The 22,243-nt window shown below is 34.6% G+C and overlaps 1 protein-coding gene across 1 annotated transcript in view; it reads right to left on the bottom strand.

The window, feature by feature from the left end:
• Positions 1-22,243, bottom strand: part of DNAH8 (dynein axonemal heavy chain 8) — a 142,769-nt gene that overhangs the window by 62,539 nt on the left and 57,987 nt on the right. The window contains 12 exon segments of the mRNA XM_075496199.1: positions 172-306; positions 3,683-3,825; positions 4,835-5,072; positions 9,332-9,472; positions 9,553-9,794; positions 11,136-11,382; positions 14,414-14,575; positions 15,783-15,917; positions 16,709-16,816; positions 16,916-17,002; positions 18,940-19,127; positions 21,107-21,285. Coding sequence (XP_075352314.1) covers positions 172-306; positions 3,683-3,825; positions 4,835-5,072; positions 9,332-9,472; positions 9,553-9,794; positions 11,136-11,382; positions 14,414-14,575; positions 15,783-15,917; positions 16,709-16,816; positions 16,916-17,002; positions 18,940-19,127; positions 21,107-21,285 — 2,005 coding nt within the window.

Raw genomic sequence — 22,243 nt, 5'->3', positions numbered from 1 at the left:
TCTGCAAAAAATATTTTTTACAGAATTTTCTCAAGTGTTTAAGTAACTTAGAGAAAAAAGATCCTTTAGACTTTACTTCTAAATCACTTCTTTTATCATCAGAATTAGGTACACTTTAAATACTTAGCAATGAAATGATATGCAAGAATTGCTTAAAATCTATATTTTTACCTGAAACATAAATGGTTCTGTGGCAGATGAAAAGTTTAAACATTTTGACAAATGCTCTTCTGGGTCATATTTCTTCACATATGCCTTTATTATGACTGTCTTTGCAGTCCCTTGTTCTCCTGTAAGCAAGACTGCCTGTAACAGATATTTAAATCACATAAGTAGTATTAAAACATATAATTAAATATGCATAACAGACCTAGTTTACAGAAAGGGATACTTCCTGTATCTACTTTTGAATGATATATTATTCTGGTAGGTTTTTCCTGTGTCTCCATATGCAATGACACAGTATGTGTTTTTCATCCCACTCAGATTCTCCAAGACAAATTATTTAGAGAGTCAAAAGAGAAAGGATGAATAGAGAATGTACCAGAGGTTTTTCTTCCAGTTGCCTAAGTTCTTCCACTTTCTAACACATTCACCTCAGCAGTCTCTTGTAGTGGATGACCCTAAGAAGGCTTTCTTTATAATGGAAAGTAGTCTCTGACATCTGATTTGAATATAAAATTTCTACCACTTGCTTTTGCTGTAGGTATTCTTTGTGACACATGCTTGTAATAAAAGGATAGTTCCTTCTTACCAGCACTGTGCTTAAAGCAACAATACAGTATAGATTAGATTTAGCTATATCACCTCTCAAGCATATTACTAAAAGAGATACTCTAAAGGTCTGTAGAGACATGATGTTAATGATAATTACAAGTAAGAATACAGATACTGAACTGTGTACAGAAGTCTTAACTGACCCAGAAATATCTATGGCTTTGTGGTAGATGTTAGTAAAGGTAGGAAACAATTAGATGGATAAAAGACTGTTGCTTTCCACCTCTGGAAATGTAGTCCTTTTTGAAGCTGCTCTTATATTTCTGCATATTGACTAAATCACCTGATCCAATCTTTTTCTCTAAACTGAATGTGTGAGGAGACACATACAACTGATTTGCAGTGAGTATTGTACTGCTTATGTCCCCTGTTAGACAGGCCAGTGAAACTGGTAGGAGAGGAAGCAATTTAACCGTGAAACTCTGAAATGTATTTTACGTTCCACTCACAATAAGAACTGAGAACTACTCCTACTTAACAGCAACAAAGGAAGATCACCTGTTTTCAAAGCAGGTAGTTATTCTTCAACTTTCCTCAAGAGAACACCATCCTTCCTTTAAGGAACACTGGTTCCTATCCACCCCTTCTATTTTCCTAAATTGGAATTTTAGATCTGTTACCCAGGTACCCCAGCCTAATTATGCTGACATAAACTGACTTAGCAAGAAAGGCCTTCTGGATCCATGTGTCCTCTGACAGCAGTACGTTTTTCAGAATTGGAACCAAACTTGACCTGTGCTTTTTGTCCTGAATTTCATCGACTGCCTGTCATGGACATGTTTGATTCTTCCTCTAAACGTCCATGGAGGAATATGAAACCAATGCATTTTTTTCAGAACGCTTTTAACAACAAGATGATTGCTGTTGCATAGGGCCTTTAAATAACTTAGGATATCAAGCTTTGACAAAGCAGATTTTGGCCCAGGATGTTCACAGAACAGTCAGGAAATCTTAGAATTTTTCCCAAAATTTGTTTCTCCTTACTGATTGTTTTATTATTGGAAACAAACTCCCTTTTGATGAGAATATATTTATTCTGTCTCCTTATCACTGCAGTATTTACAACAGCAGCATTTGGTGCTTCTAATATGGCACTTTGGGTTCTTACAACTCATACTACCTTAAGGTATGCCTCACTATATATGTTTCCATTTTCAAAGCATTTTTACTCCTCTGATAGCTTATTCAAATTAAAGGTGCAGAAAATTCTTGTTTCAAGCTGATATTTTGATAGCAAGTATTTTATTTCTGCTTTCTCTTAATATTGTATATTAAAATGTATAATATTATATAACTTATTTTCTGATTAATCTGTACACTAAGTGTCATTTCCCTGAAAAAAAACCCCAAACAATAAATGTGTCAGGAAAGAAGAAAGTCTTTCCCGGTTTCCTTCTTATCTTGGTAAAATCTGAATCTAAATCAGAAAGTTGCTGAACCAAAGGGTTAATATTCTTTCCTTTCTCTTAAACCTTTTATAGAAATCTCCCATTTCATCTCATGAAAGTGAGCTAGATAAGAACCCTGCTCTTTTTTCAGACATGTAAGAATCCTCCATGTTTTTTTTTCTAGCTCAGGTTTTCATCCTACTTATGTTTTTGACAGATGGTATTATCTTCATTATTATATCCACTCCATGAAAGGAATTTAATCAGTTTGCAAAAGGGAGTATGTATTTATGATTGTGAACACTGAAGTTGATAATGCAGGAGATTCCTGCAGGAGATTTGAAATGCTCAAATACTCCTGACTAACTTGCTCCTGCTTTAAATTAATGCTCTCCAACAGATAGCCACAAAGATACCACATGGTCTCATTCTTCACCCTGGTTTTGAACATCCAAGTGATCAATTAACCATGATAACACAGATGATAGTAATAAACTCGCAGAACCAACAAGTGAAGTCAGACCTGTAAAACACCACTTTGGTTTCATCTAGTACATGTAATTCAGCTGTAGCTGGAAAGAAAGTTGATGTTGCTGTGATCTGATCCAGGGGAGAGAAAAAAAAAAAAAATCTCTATCACAGTTAGATATGTGATTAAATCAAACCTTACCAAATAAAAAAATACTTGAAAACAAAGCAAGCTGACTGCTTCCATGGAGGTGAACTTTCTGCTCAACAGGGAAGCATAGACAAGTCCCATTGTCACTGAACGCTGACACTTTTCAACTGAAGAGAGGAAGATATAAACTGTACGCCACAGGAGTACATTGACTTATATTACACAAGCTGACACAGATTTCCATAGGAAGTTGCTAGGGTTATTAAAAGCATTGTGATAAAGCAAAATAATGTATTTTTCAGATCTTCCTCTGTTTGAAAATAGGCCTATATATGTTCTAATAACTATTGTTTAATGTGACCTGAGTCAAAAGCCATGATACCAGATTGGTCCTATTGGTTAAAGCCGTATGGGGAGTGTTGTCTCCTTTTCTATAGTTGTGGCTACTGCTATTAACTACAGCTTTCCTAATGAGAGAAAAAAAATAGAGTAAAGGCTAGGAATTCCAGGTTTTTAGTGAACTGCCTTGTGAAATTTATTTTCCTTGTTTCCCTATTCAAGAAAGCACAAATCAGAAAAATGAGTATGGTGTAAAGACTAAGAACAAGGTTTTATGTCTTTCTCTGAGAAAAATGATAGGTTGTTGGAGTTAAACTTTTATGAAAAAAGAATTATTTTATAAAAAGGATGTTTTAAACATTTTGCCCATGCACAGAAATAAGTACAGAGGATTCATGTTAAGAAAATAAAAATAGAGCAATATGTAAATAATGATGCACCTGGCAAGCAATGACTAGAGACAGAGAATATGAAGAATGATTGCAACTCCCAGTTATAAGTAGCTTTCTATTTATTTCATATAGGAGGCATATACTTAAATAAGTAATCCTGTACTTACTTTCTGTTGTTTTGCAATTGTGTTTATCAAAAACTGAGTTCTGGCATTGTCAACATTTGGAACTAGAATAGATGCATAGTCTGGGACACTATCAGTTGGATAAACATATTCCTGAACTCTTTTACTCCAGTGCTCCCAGTCACCTGAAATGACAAAAGAGAGGAAAATACCTCGCAGTACTTCGGTCATGTTCAACATTTTGTTAGTACAAAAAAAAAAAAATCCTAGATGTTATGGATGAAGTACTACAAAGTATAAAAAGGGATAGATTTTCTCAAATCTAGCTAAAACACATCTAATAAAGGACCTAATAAAGGACATACTTAGTCATGACCTCTAATTAGTCTACAATACTACTAAATATACATATATTTCTTAAATTTATATATAGCTATCTAAATAAAAAAAACAAAAGAATGTTTACCTAGAAACTCATTCTCACACTGCTGGTGAAAAATTATAGAACGTGAGAATACAGATTGTGCATGTGTACACTAAATCAACGTTGCTGGCAAAAAATATTTCTGAATTTGGATACAAGAGAAATAGATGTATTCATGTGAGAATATACTCTAAAAGAACAGTAAGTTATTTGTGAAATTGGTTGTGCGTGTGTTATTTAAACTATAAATTCCTTGTGGAAAATATCACACTTCAAAATATCAATATTCACAATACTCAAAATATCACACTATTCTTACACTTTAATAAACTGTAAGATTTATTACTGATTATCAGACATGGATAAATAATTATTAAGTGGGATTAAAATCAGATTATATTTTTTAACAAAAAATACTAGCTGTGAGGAAATTAAATATAAAATTAATACTAATTTAGAACTCAACCAGCCTAAGCATAAATTAACTAAAAATTGTAGGCTGGTTAAGTTAATAGAAAAGAAATCTGTAAGAATGAAATTAAAAACAAAAGAAATAAGAACATGTTACCAATGAGCACTCTATCCCTTGTTTCTGATTTCTCACCTCCCCAGAGGCACTGCATACAGAATCTGTGTTACTACTATAAGGTCATCAAAAATCTCTGCTCATATGACTATACAATGACTAAAGGAGTAATTATAAATTTCAAAGAAGCTATACTCAGTTTTAAAATGCCAGTATAAAAAAGAAAGTTAGTGCTTATTCTTACCATAATCAGTAACATAAAACTCATACATCGTTTGACTGGTGCCAGGGGAGATTTCTGGTAAGTCTAATTTGTTATCATGAGCTCTAATGAAAGCTTCAAGTTTATCTCTACTGTCCAACTCCAGAAGGGCACCTAAACTCCACATTATTGCAAAGCAGAACAATTTATGCAGATGAAATATAGTTGATAAACCACCTTCTTCCTTCGATGGAATCAAACCCTCCAGAAGATTAATAGACTGAAAAGATTTTAAAATATTATGCATTAAGAAAATATTACATAATCACTTTTTATTTTTATACATATATGCACATTCGTTATTTATATGTATTCAAACTTTAAATCATAACTTGAGAACCAATACAGGCTACCAAAGAATAACATAAAATTCAGAACTACAAACCCAAGAAAATAGATCAAAGATATCTGTACAAACCTGGATAAAATTTTCAAAATTACTTAAGTAATTTGACTATCAACTATTCTTTTAAATTAGGTCTATATAATAAATGTCATTTAAGAGCTAGGGTAACAGAACAGCTTTTTAAGGTATTTTATAATATCTAGTGGGATATTCAGAACTCCAAAAGTAGGTGGGGCCTAGACATTTCTTTTCATCTTTAAGCATGGAAGAATTTTCACCATCTGTCTAATGTATTTATGTTAATTATGGTCAATTAATGCATGTATCATTAACTTCTATTTTGTGTTAAAAAAATAATTAAAATATCCTATTTTATGATTGCTTCACTCTGTTTCTAATGAACTAGATTCCAGATTCCAGAAATCTAGTAACTTGCTATCTACAATTCCGTGATGTTCCTCATGAAGCCAGACGTTTGACTGTCTTAGATAACATCACTCATATTCCCTTTGTATACAAGGCAGTATCAAGCACATTGTTTCAAAATATGTCTTTTTAACAGTGAAGCAGACTTGCAATGATCTCTTGGAATTAGCATTCTTCATGCTGTCTTGGATCTCGTACTTGAAGTGGGAAGTAATACAGTACTATATAGTTTTAATGCAGCCTAAAGGACCTAAATAGTTAGAATACTTTTGTTTACTTTAAAATCCAGTTTTAAAAAAATGATTAATCAGTATTAATTACACTTCATAATGTTAAAATAATGACAATTCTTTTCTTTGGAAGACAATCGATTTATCTAATTATTTCCAGAACAGGCTGTGTCCCAGTTTATCTGAACAAAATCTTTTTGTTCCCTCAAATACAAGTTCAAGTTCAAAATTTCTGATGATGCTCTGGGTCTTAGCAATATCCTGTAACAAGTTTTTGGAGAAAAAAACCAGAAAAAAATTAACCTGACTTATAAAAACACACAAATGGTTGGAACAAATCACATGAAAACTTCAGCTTGCCCAGCATCTCATCTGCAATAGTGACCAAAAGTAGACACTCAGAGAAGAGTAAAAACAAAGAAAAAATTCTCTTGCCTTGTGGTGGTACTGGGAGTGGTACTTCCTGCTAGTACTCTCTTCACCTTGGGGCTTTCTGAACCAAATACACTTTTTCTGGGTTTGTAATCCTCTATGGATTTTTCCACCCCAAAAATATCAAGACTGGTCTTGAACCTACATAAACTTTTATAATCTATAACACCCTTTGGCAAGATGTTCCATAGGTTTGCTATTCATGGCATTGAACAGTTTGTTTTTTCCCCTGTGTGAACCCCTTCATGCTTATCTTCACTGAATTTCATTTGCCATTTTATTACCTATTTATTCAGTCTCGTAAAGTCTGTCTACAGTTCTTCATGGTTAACTGTTTTGTCCTTACTACCTTGAATAATTTAGTATCATCAGTAAACTTCTTCACCTAAAACTTTTCCAATTTGTTTATGAACATTTTGAACAGCATTGGTCCCAGTAAAGGTACCTCAGGATCAGTAGTAACCTCTGTCCTTCCTAAGAACTGATACTCCAATCACACATTTCCTATCTTCTAATCAGTTATTTATCTAGAAATGAACCTCCTGTCTTCTACTATGACTGCTTAGCTTCCATATGTAAATCCCCGGTAAAGAACTTTGTCGAACACCTTTGTTCCTTCATGGAGATCGTATCAATCAGATCTCCTGTAGCTACAAGTTTATTGACTCTTCCAATAGGCTTGTAAGGCAGGATAACCCTAAACAAAACCTGTGTTGAATCTCCTAAAATAAATTATATTTGTCCTCTTAATGTGGCGGGCCAGAGGACAGTAAACAGCCAAAAGAAAAATATATAAGTAAAAACAGCAGAAAAAAAAAAATCCAGGAACAATACCAGAATATATATAGTTAGAAAGTGAGTGGAAATTACAAGGCTGAAAGCAAAGGTGAGATCACTTTTTATATAAAACCATTACAAACCTGTTGCAGGCGAAAAAACAGCTTAAATTGTGTAACAGTAAACAGCCAAAAGAAAAACATGTAAGTAAAAACAGCAGAAAAAAAATAATCCAGGAACAATACCAGAATATATATAGTTAGTAAGTGAGTGGAAATTACAAGGATGAAAGCAAAGGTGAGATCACTTTTTATATAAAACCATTACAAACCTGTTCTAGGCAAAAAACCAGCTTAAATTGTGAATGCTAACAAATGGCAGATAATTTGGTACATGTGCATGTGTAGGTGAACATCCAAAACTGAACTTTAGAACTCAAGTACAAGTCTGCTATCTGCTAGATGCAACTGGTTTGAGATGGTTGTAAATTTTGAAAATACCTGACCTAAACAAAAGCAGCAAGTCCTGAATCCCACAATCAATAAAGAGACATAAGACAGAATCACCAATCAGGAGGCTGATAAGGTACAGTGCTTCTGTGTACATAGACCATTTATGGCAAAACTGGGATCTGAAGGTTCTGGAAAGGAGAAGTGGTGGAGAAAGAAAGAGGTGAAGATCCTGGTTGGAGGAAAGATCCTGGAAATGGGGGAAGATCCTGGAAATCAGAAAGATGCATGTAGACAAATGCTGGATAATGCCAAGAAACTTTGTCAAGTAATGCCCAATCTTGGTGGCTGCAAGCAGCTGCCCAGCACAGAAACCAACACGACTTTTTGCCCTACCTTCCCACACCAAGAATGAAATCCGTGCTGGGAAGAGAAATCAACACTAACTGAATGTAACACCGGAGGGGAGGAAGCAAGTGAGGAAGTGAATCTGAAATAAGGTAGGGTAAAAGCTCTGGTCTCACTGTTCTTAGACAAACCCCAGCACAGAGATCCACTAAGGGTTATTTACTTTGTTGCACCTGTGAACAGTAATTTACTAGAGATTTTCATTCACAGGAAGAAACATTCAATACAGGTTAAATCAGGGAAATATTTCCCTGACCAAGCAGTATGAGTAGAATGCTGACTTGCTCACACTTCCTAACAAGCCCTAATAAAAAAAAAAAAAACAAAACACAAAAACTTCTAGTCCAAGGAAAAGTCTTCCATCAAGACAACATCAACTCAGTCTGAGGTTTCACAGATAACAAATGTAGAAGAAAAAACTATTATCTCTGTCTAAAAATTTTGTGCATAGCACATCCATATTGTTTATCGTCATAAATTGGCAAGTTACATAATTCCTGCCTGTGGACTTCTTAATTCCATTTGATACTGCACAGTTAATCTTTGCAGCATTTACTGTGGCTATTAATTTGCAGCAAAATACTTCAAATTGTTGAAAATCTGAAGCTAAAACCCTAATGAACAGGAAAGAGATATTGGATGCAAATTGACTAGTTTAATATTAAATTGAAGCATTACCCAAAATATTATCTTGTCTACCCTCTTATTCAAAGGCACTACTGAATTTGTTATTAGAGTGACAATATAAAACTGAGATTACATGGACAAATGGAAAGTCTGGAGACTTAGAATCTGCAGATGACAACAAACTCATAAACAAATCAGCTGGAGACATGCAGTATAAGACTGGCAGTCTTCCAAAATCTGCCAAACACATAATTTTATTATTAATAAATCACTGATAAAGTTTGGAATCCACTCAAGGTAAAATTCTAATTGATAGGAAGGGACAGGCAAAAATTACTACATTGACCTTGGAAGAGCGGACTGACAGAATCACAGCTATTACATCTGGAGAGAAAAAGATAATTAGAATTATTCTTCACTCTCTCTGCTGACACTACCAGTAGGGTTAGACTGACCCTTACCACAATTTATTTGGTATTAAAAGAACTGGAATGAGCTCACTAGCTTATTAAACATATGCTTCTGAAAACTGAAGCCTGCAAATTCCAGTCAACAGACAACTAGCCTACATAGGAAGCAATAAAGAGAAGTAAAGTTTTCTTCTGCATATCTCTAACAGTTCCTTTTATATTGCCTAAGAAATAAATATTGATTTTGAGGTTTTCTTTTTTAGGAAACAATCTTTTCCAATTAAATTTTATTCCTATCAAATGTTCTCTTTGCTATTTCTGCACACTTACTATAGTCAGTCAATTCATACAGATTTACACAGTATCTGTTTTACCTGCATAATGTAGTTACATTCCAGAAGCTCCATTTTTGGATTAAGGTTTAGTTTCATGTACGTATATGCTGGTTCAAAGATTCTATCATACAAACTTTGTAAAACTTCAGCTTCTTGAGAAGAACGTTTTTTCAGCCATGCCTGAAAAACCCCCACAATATTTTTCTGTATAAAATGTGTAACAAGGTAAAGTTAGGAGTCACCAGCAATGATAATCTTACTTGCAATATTGGTCTCCAGCTGAGGGCAGAAGAACTAATGTAGACCATACCCATTCGAGAAACTGTTGCTGGAGAGGCATTCTCAATGTTATGGACCTCAAATAACAGTTTACATGTAGGAGACATAGGAATTCGATCTCCATTTGCTAGAGTGAGGGTCTTGTTATCATCCAAAACTGAATTTAGATTCTCAATCCAGATTGCATCTACAGGACCATCTAAAATCAGAAACACATTTTCACCTGGAAAAATAAGAGAGATATAGTTCATATCACCATGCTGAAAGAGCAAGAAAATAAGTTTACAAAAGATGGTCTAGAACTTAAATAACATATAAAAATGTATTTTATTTATTGTAATTTCTGCCATCTCCACGGATGCTTATTACTGTATAAATTGCATACTTAGTTAAGGAACTATTTTTGAAACAATTAGTAGCACATGAGGGCACAAGTATGCCTATAATGTTGAACATCTGTGGTGAGATTACCTTAGCTGCCTGTCAGACAGACACCGTGCCACTCTCACTCCCCCTCCTCAATAGGACAGAGGGAGAAAATAAGTTGAAAATGCTTGTGGGTTGAGGTAAAGTCAGGGAGATCACTTACCAACTACTGTCACAGGCAAAACAGACTTGACTTGGGGAAAATTAATTTATTGCCGATTAACATAGACTTGGATGATGAGAAACAAACAAAAAAAAACCTAACACACCTTTCCCCCACCCCCTTTTCTTTCTCCAGACTCAACTTCTTCCTTCCCAACATAATCTAACTCTTTCTCCTTCCTCCCTCCACCCCCCACTCCTGAGCAGCACAGGGGGGATGGGGAATTTAGCATTTTGTTGCTAAAATAAGGGTTCTTTGGGCAACTAAACAAAAGGCGTTGAATATTCACAGATCCCATTTAAGTTAATGAAAACTGTCATCACTCATCAGTTCTGAAAATCTAATAGTTTTTCTTTTATTTTGAAACATAAATATAAATGAAAATGCCTAAATTTTGGCAATCAAATTTCAAAATTCTGGCTTTGTTTTGAATATAGAAAATTTCCAATAGAGAGAATATAGACATTTCTAATATAGAAAATTCAACTTTCTTTTAAAAAGAACCTCCTTCTAGGAGGGTTTCCTGGAAGAATTCCCTTTTTTTAATATAGATATTTTTATTTTTTCAGATACAAATGAATCACTGTGAAAAGGAATTTCAGTATTCCAATCCTAAAATACTGAAATATAAATACGGGTAATCAACATATGAAAAACCACAGAAAAAATGTTATTTTAAAGCTAGTGCAATTAGTACAAGTAAATCTAAATTATAATTTATCAGCTTCCAAATAACACATCTGCACTGTAGAACTGAAGTGGCAAGGAAACAAACAATTTTTAATGTAGATATACAACTGAAATAATAAATTGTTAAACTGTTGCCCTTTCTTGAGAAGTGAACTGTAACCTCATCTATGCTCTCTATAGTTTCTCTCAAGAGGGAACTTCACACATTTGCAAATTCACAATGCTTTTTTCAACATATCATACAAGAGATATTTTTATGATACCACATGCAAAGTATTTACATACCCTTTTTAGCTTTCAGTGTTTTCCTCCACAGTGTCGAAAAGATTCCATCTGTCCAATCATTAGTTGCAGCATCTAGTTTTCCAAACATTTGAGGAGCAGTAATAGCTTTGGGGTTCATACGCATTTCTCTATGAGGTTGGCCACATTCTGTCAGTGCTCTCATTAATATAGTTATGACCATTGTTTTTCCAGATCCACTAGGTCCAAGTGTCATCAACCCATGACGTACTAGAGAAGTTTCATACAACTATTAAAAAATAAAAATATTTTAAGAAATACATGCTTTTGGAGGATTTTTGCTTGCATTTAAGACATTTGATAGTCAGTGATTATAAATGTATTAGACATACAAATTATATGATCAGAATTGAAATCAGCATGTGTTTGCTGATTTTTAGTGTTTTGTAGAATAGTACCTACCTTCACATCCTAATATTCTAAGCACCAAGCAAGCACAACTATAAAACAGTTTACAGAACTAAATCTTGCCTAAACTTTTCAAAGCAACTGAAAATAATTTTACCAGATTTTAAAAAGGATTTTCGGTATTATTCAAAAGGAAAAAATGAATAGGGCTAAAACATTAATACAACAGAAGAATGGCTAATCATAACAGTGCTAAAATACCTGAGTATATGAAATAAACATAGGGACCGCACTTCCTACAGGATTGCGGATGGGTTTAGGTTCAGGACAGTTCTTAATTGAATTTTCTATTTTTCTTTTAATATTAGCTTTAGGCTTGCTATGGAAGTGGCAGGGTCTGCCTACACAAGTATCTCCTTTTGGAGCAACTGAAAGGAACAAAAAAGTGGTAGTCCTCCCGGGTGACAGAACCTTGTAAGGAGAAGCATATATAGCTGCTTCCTCTGCAACCTGAATAAAGGCTTGTATCAGTTGAGGAGGAAGATCTACAGGCACCACAAATCTAAACTAAGATCAAGTCCACCATGAACCTGACAATTTCAAACTTCTTATTCCCAGTGGACTATGGAATTTGTTAAGGCACAAGCAATCTTCTTATGACCAGTTTGGCAACCAGAAATATTAAGCCATGAATAAAACAGTGAACATGACTTTAAGCAGGATGGTCAAAAGTGTTTTCTCCCATGCAAAAATTCTGCTGATCATCAGTGTGAAGCTGTGTGAAGGACAATATAGATCCAGCCTGCAGAATGAGGAGCAAAACCTTCTGTAAATTAGGTGGAGTCTGAGCAGAGCCATAAATATACCCCTGGTTTGATGACAGAGACATGATATTTTAGTTGCTGTGAAGTAACATAAGGCAGAATGTTGCACGTTGTAGCATACTGTAATGAATTGTATCTTTTGCTCTCATTCAACAAATCACACGGCAATTTTGTTTTTTAAGCTAGACAAGTTTGGACATTTTCAGAAGTCTGGTAATAAGCACAAAGGTCAGAGTGCCTTTCTTGGTTTACATCTAGTTTCTTTTAAGATACTTAGTTAGTCAGAGCCAATGATGTAGTTTCTAATTTAAGACTGTACAGCCAATGAACAAGCCTAGCACTTCAAGGCCTGTAGTTTCAGAAAGTCTCTATTCTGAGATACTATTTCAGGAAGATGTAAACATATTTCTATAGGGTAAAACGTTCGTACGTGTCAGTTGTTGTAGCTATACTCTCATCTTGGCAATCAGCAAAATTACAAATAAATGCTTCTAGAGCAATATAGTTTTCAGCCATTAGAAATGGTAAACATTATTAGTCTTAACCATTAACAGTGTTTAACAATTATCCAAAAAAGTAGGGACAAGTAAAATACGAAAATTAGAAGACAGCATTTAAGCACCTTTTTTCCTTCATATTAAATAACTACATATTTATTAATCAACAATGTCATAAAGATTATCCCACACTAAACACAGATTTCCATAATCCAGAATTACAGTTTAATCATTAAATCATTAGTTTACTAAACATAATGTCTTACAAATATTCTGAAGGCAAAATAATTTCTTGCAACACCTTAACAATTTTCTCTCTTTTGCTTTTCAGTTGGAACACTCCAGCTCTAAAGATCTTGCAACATGAGGTAAACAAAACATACTACACTCCTGGCAAGCTGCCAGCACACAGGGTCTATTTCTCTATTCCTCAAGTGCTAAGAACCAAGTACTATTCATGTCAAAACTAAGCAAATTTTTGTTTTATGTAAACAACATCATTTGCAACATCCTTTTGCTGCACAGTCTCTCATTCAGATCCTATGTATTTTCTTACTCATTTTTACTAAAACTCTTGCATGCAGGTAACAGAGGGATACATATTCCACTTACATGGGGTCTTTCCACAGTATTCAGGTGGTTAATGCACTTCAGAAGGATGCTAGCTTTGAACAGTACAGATACAAATTGACAGTAGCTGGGCTTGTTCACATCCTTTGTAGTCTAGAAAGCCTCTAAATCTCTTCATAGCTCTAATCTTTCAATCACGCATGTCCTTGAGAGAAACAACTCCCTTTATATGACAGTGTCATTCTTGTTACTGACACTATTTTTGGTTCTTTCATTCTATAGTACCTACATGCATGTTCACTTGCATTCTTAACCTTGTTACAGGTTTCCATAAGCTTGTCATAGCATATGCTAAGACATATATGCTCTATATATTCTTATACTTTAACTCTTTCAACTCAATACAGATAAGCTGGATGATTACCCAACCAGTGTATAGGTTCTCAAAACTTATGTGAGAAAAACCTTTTTTTCCTACAATGTCTGGTCAAACTCATCATGAAGACTCTTCTTCATTACAGAAACGTATTTAAGTCAGAAATACATACCTCTTACACTTTACTTTGCCCTTATAAAGGTCTTTTAGCTCTCTCCTCCTCCTTAGCAGGAGTTGTGTCCTGGATATGTTTCTTCTTATTCTTTATTTACTGCTTTGGCCTTCAAAATGCCTCCCAATCCTCCTTATGCTCTACTGTCCCTACTCTAGTCTAAGAAACTCATGTTCAGAGACCCATGTAGGTGCCTTGCTGCTTCATTCAGATAACTTAGATGCACTACCATATCTGGGAAAGGCTGAGTTAATAGCATGCTTTAAGTTTGTTTTTTTTTCTTCTTCTGAATAATTTAAGGAAATAAAAACATAAGTCCCTTGCATTGGTCTTCCTTAGTGTAGTTTACACACAACCTTCGGTTTTTCCTCTATTAGAAGCATAGGTCCTGGAGTGAGACAGTGGCGGTTTAGCTACTAACATGGTGTTCTGACTCCTGTTTGCTAAAAATGTTTTGGAAAAAAGAGTTTTACCTGAACAAGCTTAAGATTCCATGGTGGATGGTTAATCAATCCTGCCTCTTCAACCTGATTCGCTACTGCAGCCTGAAGCTCAGCATAGGTACTACTGTCCAACTGTAACCCCGGAAAGAGACCATTGATAAGACTGAGAAACAAAGGCTCATCTTCATCTATCTGAAACAAAGAAGTTATTAAGGGCTTAAAGCACAGTTATCCAAAGAATGTTCTCAAACAAAATTAATCTCTATTTTAAAATAATAAACAGTTAGAATATATTTTCTAAATACAGATGCTTATGTTCATGAACATAGCCAGCCAACAGGACAGCTCACTACAAAAACAGCATTTTGAAAATGTCATCCATATGCCATGTGAGAAATAAATTCAAAATTGAAAGAAATTTCCCACTGAGTAGACACTGGAATCTATTTGTAAAATTGATTTGTAAAACACTTGCAGCATATATTGGAAAGAACATCCTATCTGGAAAGAAATCTTTAAAAGTCTAATTTAATGGATACTCAAATTATTCAGTTTACTTATGGTACAGTAGTCAGTCTGTACACAAGCCAGTACATAAAATGTCATACCCACAGCTAATCCACTATTAACCTCTTTGAACCTTTGCACCCTGAGCACTGTTTCCAAGTCTAATAAACTCTCATTGCTGTTTAATGATAACATGATTATTATCATGTTTTAATTTTTAAAGAAAACGATGTTTGAGATTTTTTCTAATCTTCTTGTCGTGGTTTAGCCCCAGCCGGCAGCTAAGCACCACGCAGCCGCTCGCTCACTCCCCCCCGGTGGGATGGGGGAGAGAATCGGAAGAGCAAAAGTAAGAAAACTCAAGGGTTGAGATAAAAACAGTTTAATAGGTAAAGCAAAAGCCGCGCACGCAAGCAAAGCAAAGCAAGGAATTCCTTCGCTACTTCCCATGGGCAGGCAGGTGTTCAGCCATCTCCAGGAAAGCAGGGCTCCATCACGCGTAACGGTTACTTGGGAAGACAAACGCCATCACTCCAAATGTCCCCCCTTCCTTCTTCTTCCCCAGCTTTATATACTGAGCATGACGTCATGTGGTATGGAATAGCCCTTTGGTCAGTTTGGATCAACTATCTTGGCTGTGTCCCCTCCCAGCTTCTTCTGCACCTGGCAGAGCACGGGAAGCTGAAAAGTCCTTGACTAGTACAGCAACAACTAAAACATCTCTGTATTATCAACACTGTCTTCAGCACAAATCTAAAACATAGCCCCATACCAGCCACTATAAAGAGAATTAACTCTGTCTCAGCTGAAACCAGGACACTTCTACAAACCCCCATGAATTATCTAGTAGACTTGCCTATACATGGTGCTAAATATTAAATTAGATTCTTACCAGCTTAGAAAGATTCATATCTCTTAGCCCTCTCATAACAATACTTAATTCGCTTTCATTTGGCCTGGCCCTTTTTTGAGATCCAAGAGTTCTCAGTACTGAAAGGATATTCCTCAGACCAAAGTCATAATGCACCTAGAGAGTGGAAAAAGGGTTATGCATCAGTAAAAAGTTCTCTAGCTTTACTTCATCAGTACATCAAACCTTACTTGCATATTGTATAGTATAGTTGCCCTGCCTGGAAAAGGTAGCTAAAACAGGAATTGCTGCTGTTGTTTAGGAATTATTCTATTAAGATAAATGAAGGATAAGAAGGCTATTTTCAGGAAAGAGGGGGGGGGGAGGTTATAAGGTTTTTCTTTTCTAATTTAAATTTAATTGACTTCACCATTTATAATGTCATATAGCAATTATTTTGTAGCTCTCTATAGCAGGGGTCTAAAAAAATGATAGTTCCATTCCAGACTGGGTCTATCCAACCGAGGCAGCATAAAGCCAAGACCTCAGATCAAAGCAGTGCTATGGAGAGAAGGGCAACTTAAATCAAACCTCAGACATTCCTCCTGTGGTTTCCAATTTCAACTACCTTCTCTAGCCCTAGATAATTCCTACAGAAAAATGACATCACCAGGTTAATTTTTACCTGGCTGCCATGTTTAGGCAGAGAACCTTATGCACTTGCAACTACAAACTATCATTCTTTAATAATTAAACAAATGTGTGTATGCAACTACATATACATGAATTAACATGGTTATTCGTTCAAAAATTTTGTAGATATATTTGTTTGAATTATATTTAAACTACTTCAATATTTTGTAAAAAGCATAAAAGTGATACTTCAAAAACAATCTGCATAAACCAAAACCTAAGGGGTTGTATTGTGTAAATATGAAGACAAAGAAGAAGGGAATACATAACACTACCTGCTTTGTGAGCTGCTCCTCGCAAAGTTTATAAAGAACAAAGAATTTCTGAGACAAGATCACATTATCAATAAATCCATAACTTGCAAGCTTAACTCTTATAATTATCTGAAATACAATTTTTTTTTAGAAATTCCATTAGTTTTTCTGAAGATAGGTAAGCAAAGTAAAATACATTTTTTCTTTCAGTTCCATCAGTAATTGTACCTGTCTATCTGGAACCATCATTGCAACAGTTCTAAACTGAATTTTGAGATTTTCTGGTAGTTCTTGACGTCCAGCATATCCAGGATTCTATATAAGGAAACATAATGCATTATTATTTATAACAGTTAAAATAACATCCTTTTTATTGCTCAATAAAAGTAAATTTATACATAAATACCTAGATCTGTTCAGAGCTAGAACTCTTGTCTACTAATGATTAAAATGTGAAGAAAAAACTTCAACCATAACTATGAATTTAATAACCTATGCATAATTGCCAGAGTAATAACTGAATTTCTTTATCATAACAAGCCAGCAATCAGAATTTTAAAATTTCATGCAATACAATCTAGTTGGTTGATTAGCGTATTCCCAAAATGAATAAAGTTTTCATTACCATTTTGCAGAAGAGGTAGGTTTTGTAACATATTAAAAATTCAGTGTCTAGCAAGAGCCAAAATAATATAATAAAAAAAGGATAACAAGCAGCCTACAGTGAAGAAATATTAGGATGCCCTTCTCTATTTCTTGTGTCTAAAAGGCTAACCTTAAAGTACAGAATCTCACTGAATGTTTAATAGTTTGTGAGTGAATCCTATCTGCTGAAGTAAGAATCATATAAGAAACTGTAATTCTCTTCTAGTGATAGAACTGATTTTAATAATGGCTCAAGAATACACAGGAAATATTTTGTAATGACACAGTAAAAATAACACAGTCAACAAAATTAAAACATGAAAACTTTACAACAAAATCATATGAAAGAAAATTTTAATGACCAAGAATGTTTGACTAATAGAAGATTTCTGGAAACTTGCTGCAAACATGAGGAATAACTCTAACATCAAACAGGTGACATTTAAGAAATTAGAAGCAGTCAGAAGATATTTATGACCTTCTCAGTTATTATCCTACACTCAAACATGCAGATGAAGATTTTAATTTCCCATAAAGTCATCTGGGATTGCCATCTGCCTTGGCATTAGGTAACATACACTATAAAATTCCCTGCCCATGAGATTACAGGAATTAGTGCTCTGAAGCCTCAGGAACACTATGGCAAGAAGACAGCATACTCTGAAAGTTAATATTCTAAATCCAGGAGTTTGTGTTTCTCCCTTCGGTAATGGTTGGTAACTGGTGTAAATTTATACATACTTCCTTGCATGTCTTTTTTGTGTAGACCATCCATTCAGTTGTGGGACTTAACTTTGATCTATGTATACTGCAAGTCTTTTTCACAAGTAGTCATTATAATAAAGGGAACAATGTATCTCAGATACCACCCATAAAAGCTTCATGATACAAGAAGCACAGTTCTGTCATAATGCCCATACTGATTCCAGGATAGATGCACAGAGCAGAATGGGCCCCTTTGCCACAGAAGGCCAAAAGTCGACATCCAGCATTGTATTTATCAGTTTAGACACATCCTGTATCAACAAATGAAAGGATCTGATAATTTTTTGCACAGGTTTTCAAGAGACCTATTGTCAGCACGGTACAAGGAGAGTGGCTTATTCCAGAACTATCATACTTGTTTTCTGTAAAACAGCTTGAAGAATTCTTTTTATATATCCATGTAAAGTACCCATTAGACAAGACATATGTCTTCGAAAAATGTCCTTCCTGTATCTCCTGCTTTAAGTGAATGTTCTTTTTTTCCTGCAGTATCTTTCTCACTAATACTGCTAAAGCATTTCAAGCTAAGGTAGTAAAGAATATTAGTGTTTCAGTCCTCTTGGTGAGCACGAGAATTCTGGAAGTTTGGCCAAACTCTTAGTCTACATAATGAATTGCAATACAGTAATGCAGGGACATAATTGTGAACCTTTTCAATAATCTTAAAGTAAAAATGAAGGGATGCAATTCATGAATAATCAGATTATTTATGTGTTCCAGTAGTTTAGTCTAATTCTATAGCAACAGCATCACTTAATAAAATCGGTTATTTTCACCTTGCCATTTAATTAACTTGTTTACAGTATAATTTGTCACTTCTCTGGAATTATTACTACATTTACCATTGTTAGGAAAATTCCAAACTCTGGATTTAAATCTACAGTGTCTCCATCAGAAAAAATGAACTGCTTTTTTCTTTCTTTTCTTGCAGTTAAAATAATATAGATTTGTTGTGCTGCTACTGACAAGACAGGCAACTCAATTCGGTTGAATTCATCAAAACATCCCCAAGATCCAGACTGTGCAAGACCTAAAACAGGAACAGAAAAATTATTATCTGTTGTTCTTCATGCATATTTGAGACATCTGAACTAGATGACTTTTCCTTCAAATAATTAAATAAGATTAGTTTTATTTATTGCCCTGTGGCCAAGGCCTATCTTCCTCCAATCCACCTATTTCCATATCGATCTGAATTAATATTAGTTGACGTATACAAAATGCTTAAAAATGAATCAAAATAAGAAAAAATCTTTTGGTATCTTGGGGCATTTGGCAGATCTTTCTTCCAGATCTTTCTGTGAATGTAGCCTTTTATTGTAAAGCAGCAATTCAATTATTTGCAAAAAGCTGTATTGTTAATCTAAAAAAATAAAAATAAGTGACTTAGAGCTAGAAAAGACTAACTAGCTAAATGTTACAACAAAAAAATCTCAAGGTTTTTATTTTCATTTGGGTCTTCTAGCCTTCACAATGCTTTTAGATTACTTTTTACTTGCCTCTTATAAATCATAAAGATTGAAATTAATAATTGAAATTATTTTTGCACTAACTAGGGGTTTAAATAAAACTCTGAATCTCACAAGACAGAAAATATTAATCTTAAAGCATATGTATCTATGCATAAGCATTACCATTTTAAGTCCACACTAAATTACAAGTTTTTCATGTAATGGTATGGATATTAACAACATGCAAAGAGTGGACAATGCTCTGTGTGAACTTCTCTATGAAAGAAAGAGAGGAAGACAGAGAAAGGAAATTGAATGGAAAGAGAAATCTAGAAGCACTATATTAATAACAGTAACATTTTCATAACGGATTATTTTCACAGTTGCCTAATTTCAGTTTGGAAAAGTAACAGGTATTTAGTAGTAACTAAGAGAATTGTTGTTCCTTTAGCAACTTCTTATGAGAAAACTTGTAGCAGCATTTTTTCCAAATGATATTAAAGTACCAGTAGGCAGTAATTTTCTTTCATGTATACTGAAAGACAGCTATTTAAAAGTGAAAAATTTATCCAATGCATTCAGGGTATATTATTGTTACGCAGTTAAGGCTAAATCACTTTAAAGGGATTCTGTCATGTACTCAAAGATTTTTTTAAAATTCGAATAGCTTGACTTTGAAAGGGGCAATATGTTTATAAACCCTCAGCTTTAGGCACTTTTATGCCACAATTATTTTCTTGCTAAAAAAAAAAAGATAAAAAAAAATTAATAGTTTCACCCCTTGCTTCTCAATACATACAATACCATAACTTTGAAAAATGAGCTGACAGAAACCTCATGAAGTTCAAGTACTTTATCTGGAGCAGAATAACTCCATGCAGCAGTACAGGCTTGGTGCTGACTGGCCACAAAGCAGTTTTGCAGAAAATGGCCTGTTGTCCTGCTTAACAACTAATTGAGCATGAATCAGAATTATGCCCTTGTAGCAAAGGAAACCAGCTGCACATTGGGCAAGAGTGTAGCCAGCAGGTTGAGGAAAATCATTGGTTGCCTCTACTCCACACTTGTGAGATAGCAGCTGGAGTATTGTGTCCATTTTGGGGCTTACCAATAGAGAAGAGATATTTATATACTTGCATGAGTCCAGCAGATGGCTGCCATGATTAGTGGCTGGAAGACATGACACAGAGGGAGAAGCTGAGAGAATGTGATTTGTTGAGCCTGAAGAGAAAGCTAAGGGGAGAGCCTATTGCTATTCATAACTAGCTAATAGGAGGCACTGAGAAATTTGAGCCAGGCTCTTCTCAGAGGTGCAGTGGAAGAAGAGGAGACAATGGACACAGGTTTCAATGTGGGAAATTCCAAGTCAATGGAAGTATAAAAAAATGTTACCATGAGGATGGTCAAACACCTGAACAGGGGCCCAGAGGTGGTGTGGAACATCCACCCCTGGAGATACTCAAAACGCAACATGAATAAGGTCCTGAGCAACCTGCTCTAACTGCACCTGCTAAATGACCTATGGAGGTCTCTTCTATCCTACATGAAGAAGTCTTACCTTTGAAAATCCTACCCAAACCTCTGAAGTCCATTTGATCAGAGCAGTTAAAGACTACTACATATTTTCCCAGAGCCTTTCCCATGTCTTTCGTCGTCTCTGTTTTACCAGTTCCAGCTGGTCCTGCTGGAGCTCCTCCCATGTTCATTCCCAAAGCCTGCGCTAAAGTTATATAGCACCTATAAATGTTAATTCATATTAATTTATTAAATCATATGAAAGATATAAATATATATATATAAGATAACAATGAATTATGCAACAGATTCTACAGCTCTTATGTTGAAACATTACTTCTTCATAAAGCATTTCCATTGATTTTCAGGAGTGCAGGAAGTTCAGAGTGGTAAAAGTCACAAAATACAGCATTTAAACATTACTTATAAAAGCAAAAAAAAAAATTTATCTGGTGTTAATCTAGTTTGTTACAAACTGCAAATATTAGATGAGCTAAAAAATTAATGCACACCACTTAAAGGAATTTAATTGTCATTAACTCTTTTTGCAGTTATAAACAGACTCTGCTGTTGAATTCTGCCACCTCATCATATTCTGCAGTATCTTAATCTGTATATATTTCATTAGGTTAGGTTACCTTTGTCTAAATCCTCAAGTGTGAAAGAATAAGGATATATGGCCACTTGCACAATTATGGGTAAAAAACCTTTACAATTCTAAGAAAAAACCCCTAAGGCTTACCTTTTTTTTTTTTTTTAAACTCTTAAAAAGTTTAGACCAGTGTTTTATATATTTGAGTATTTATATTTTATATATATGAGTCTTAGTTACAATTTTCATTCATGGTAAGGTATGGAAGAGTAATGCTAAAGGAATTAAATGACAAAGATCCTATATAAATGATGGGGTATCTTCGCTGTCAAATCAACTAAACATACTCTGAGAGCATTTCTAACTAAAGTATTTCTGATTTAATCCATAACTGAACAGAGTTTAATAACTAACTACTTTGTACAGTTTAGCTTGAATCACTATAATGTATTATGCCAAACTTGCACTGCAGGAACCGTGATGTTTTCTAACCAATAAGAAACTTTACAGTGACATAAGGGTTTTACTTCTACAGTTCTATTGGGGTCAAGGCAAATTTTGGGGTACAATTTAACATTTTGCATCAAA

This window comes from Mycteria americana, chromosome 3 (genome assembly GCF_035582795.1).
Source record: "Mycteria americana isolate JAX WOST 10 ecotype Jacksonville Zoo and Gardens chromosome 3, USCA_MyAme_1.0, whole genome shotgun sequence".
NCBI classification, from domain to species: domain Eukaryota; kingdom Metazoa; phylum Chordata; class Aves; order Ciconiiformes; family Ciconiidae; genus Mycteria; species Mycteria americana.
This window is presented reverse-complemented; position numbering and strand designations above follow the sequence as displayed.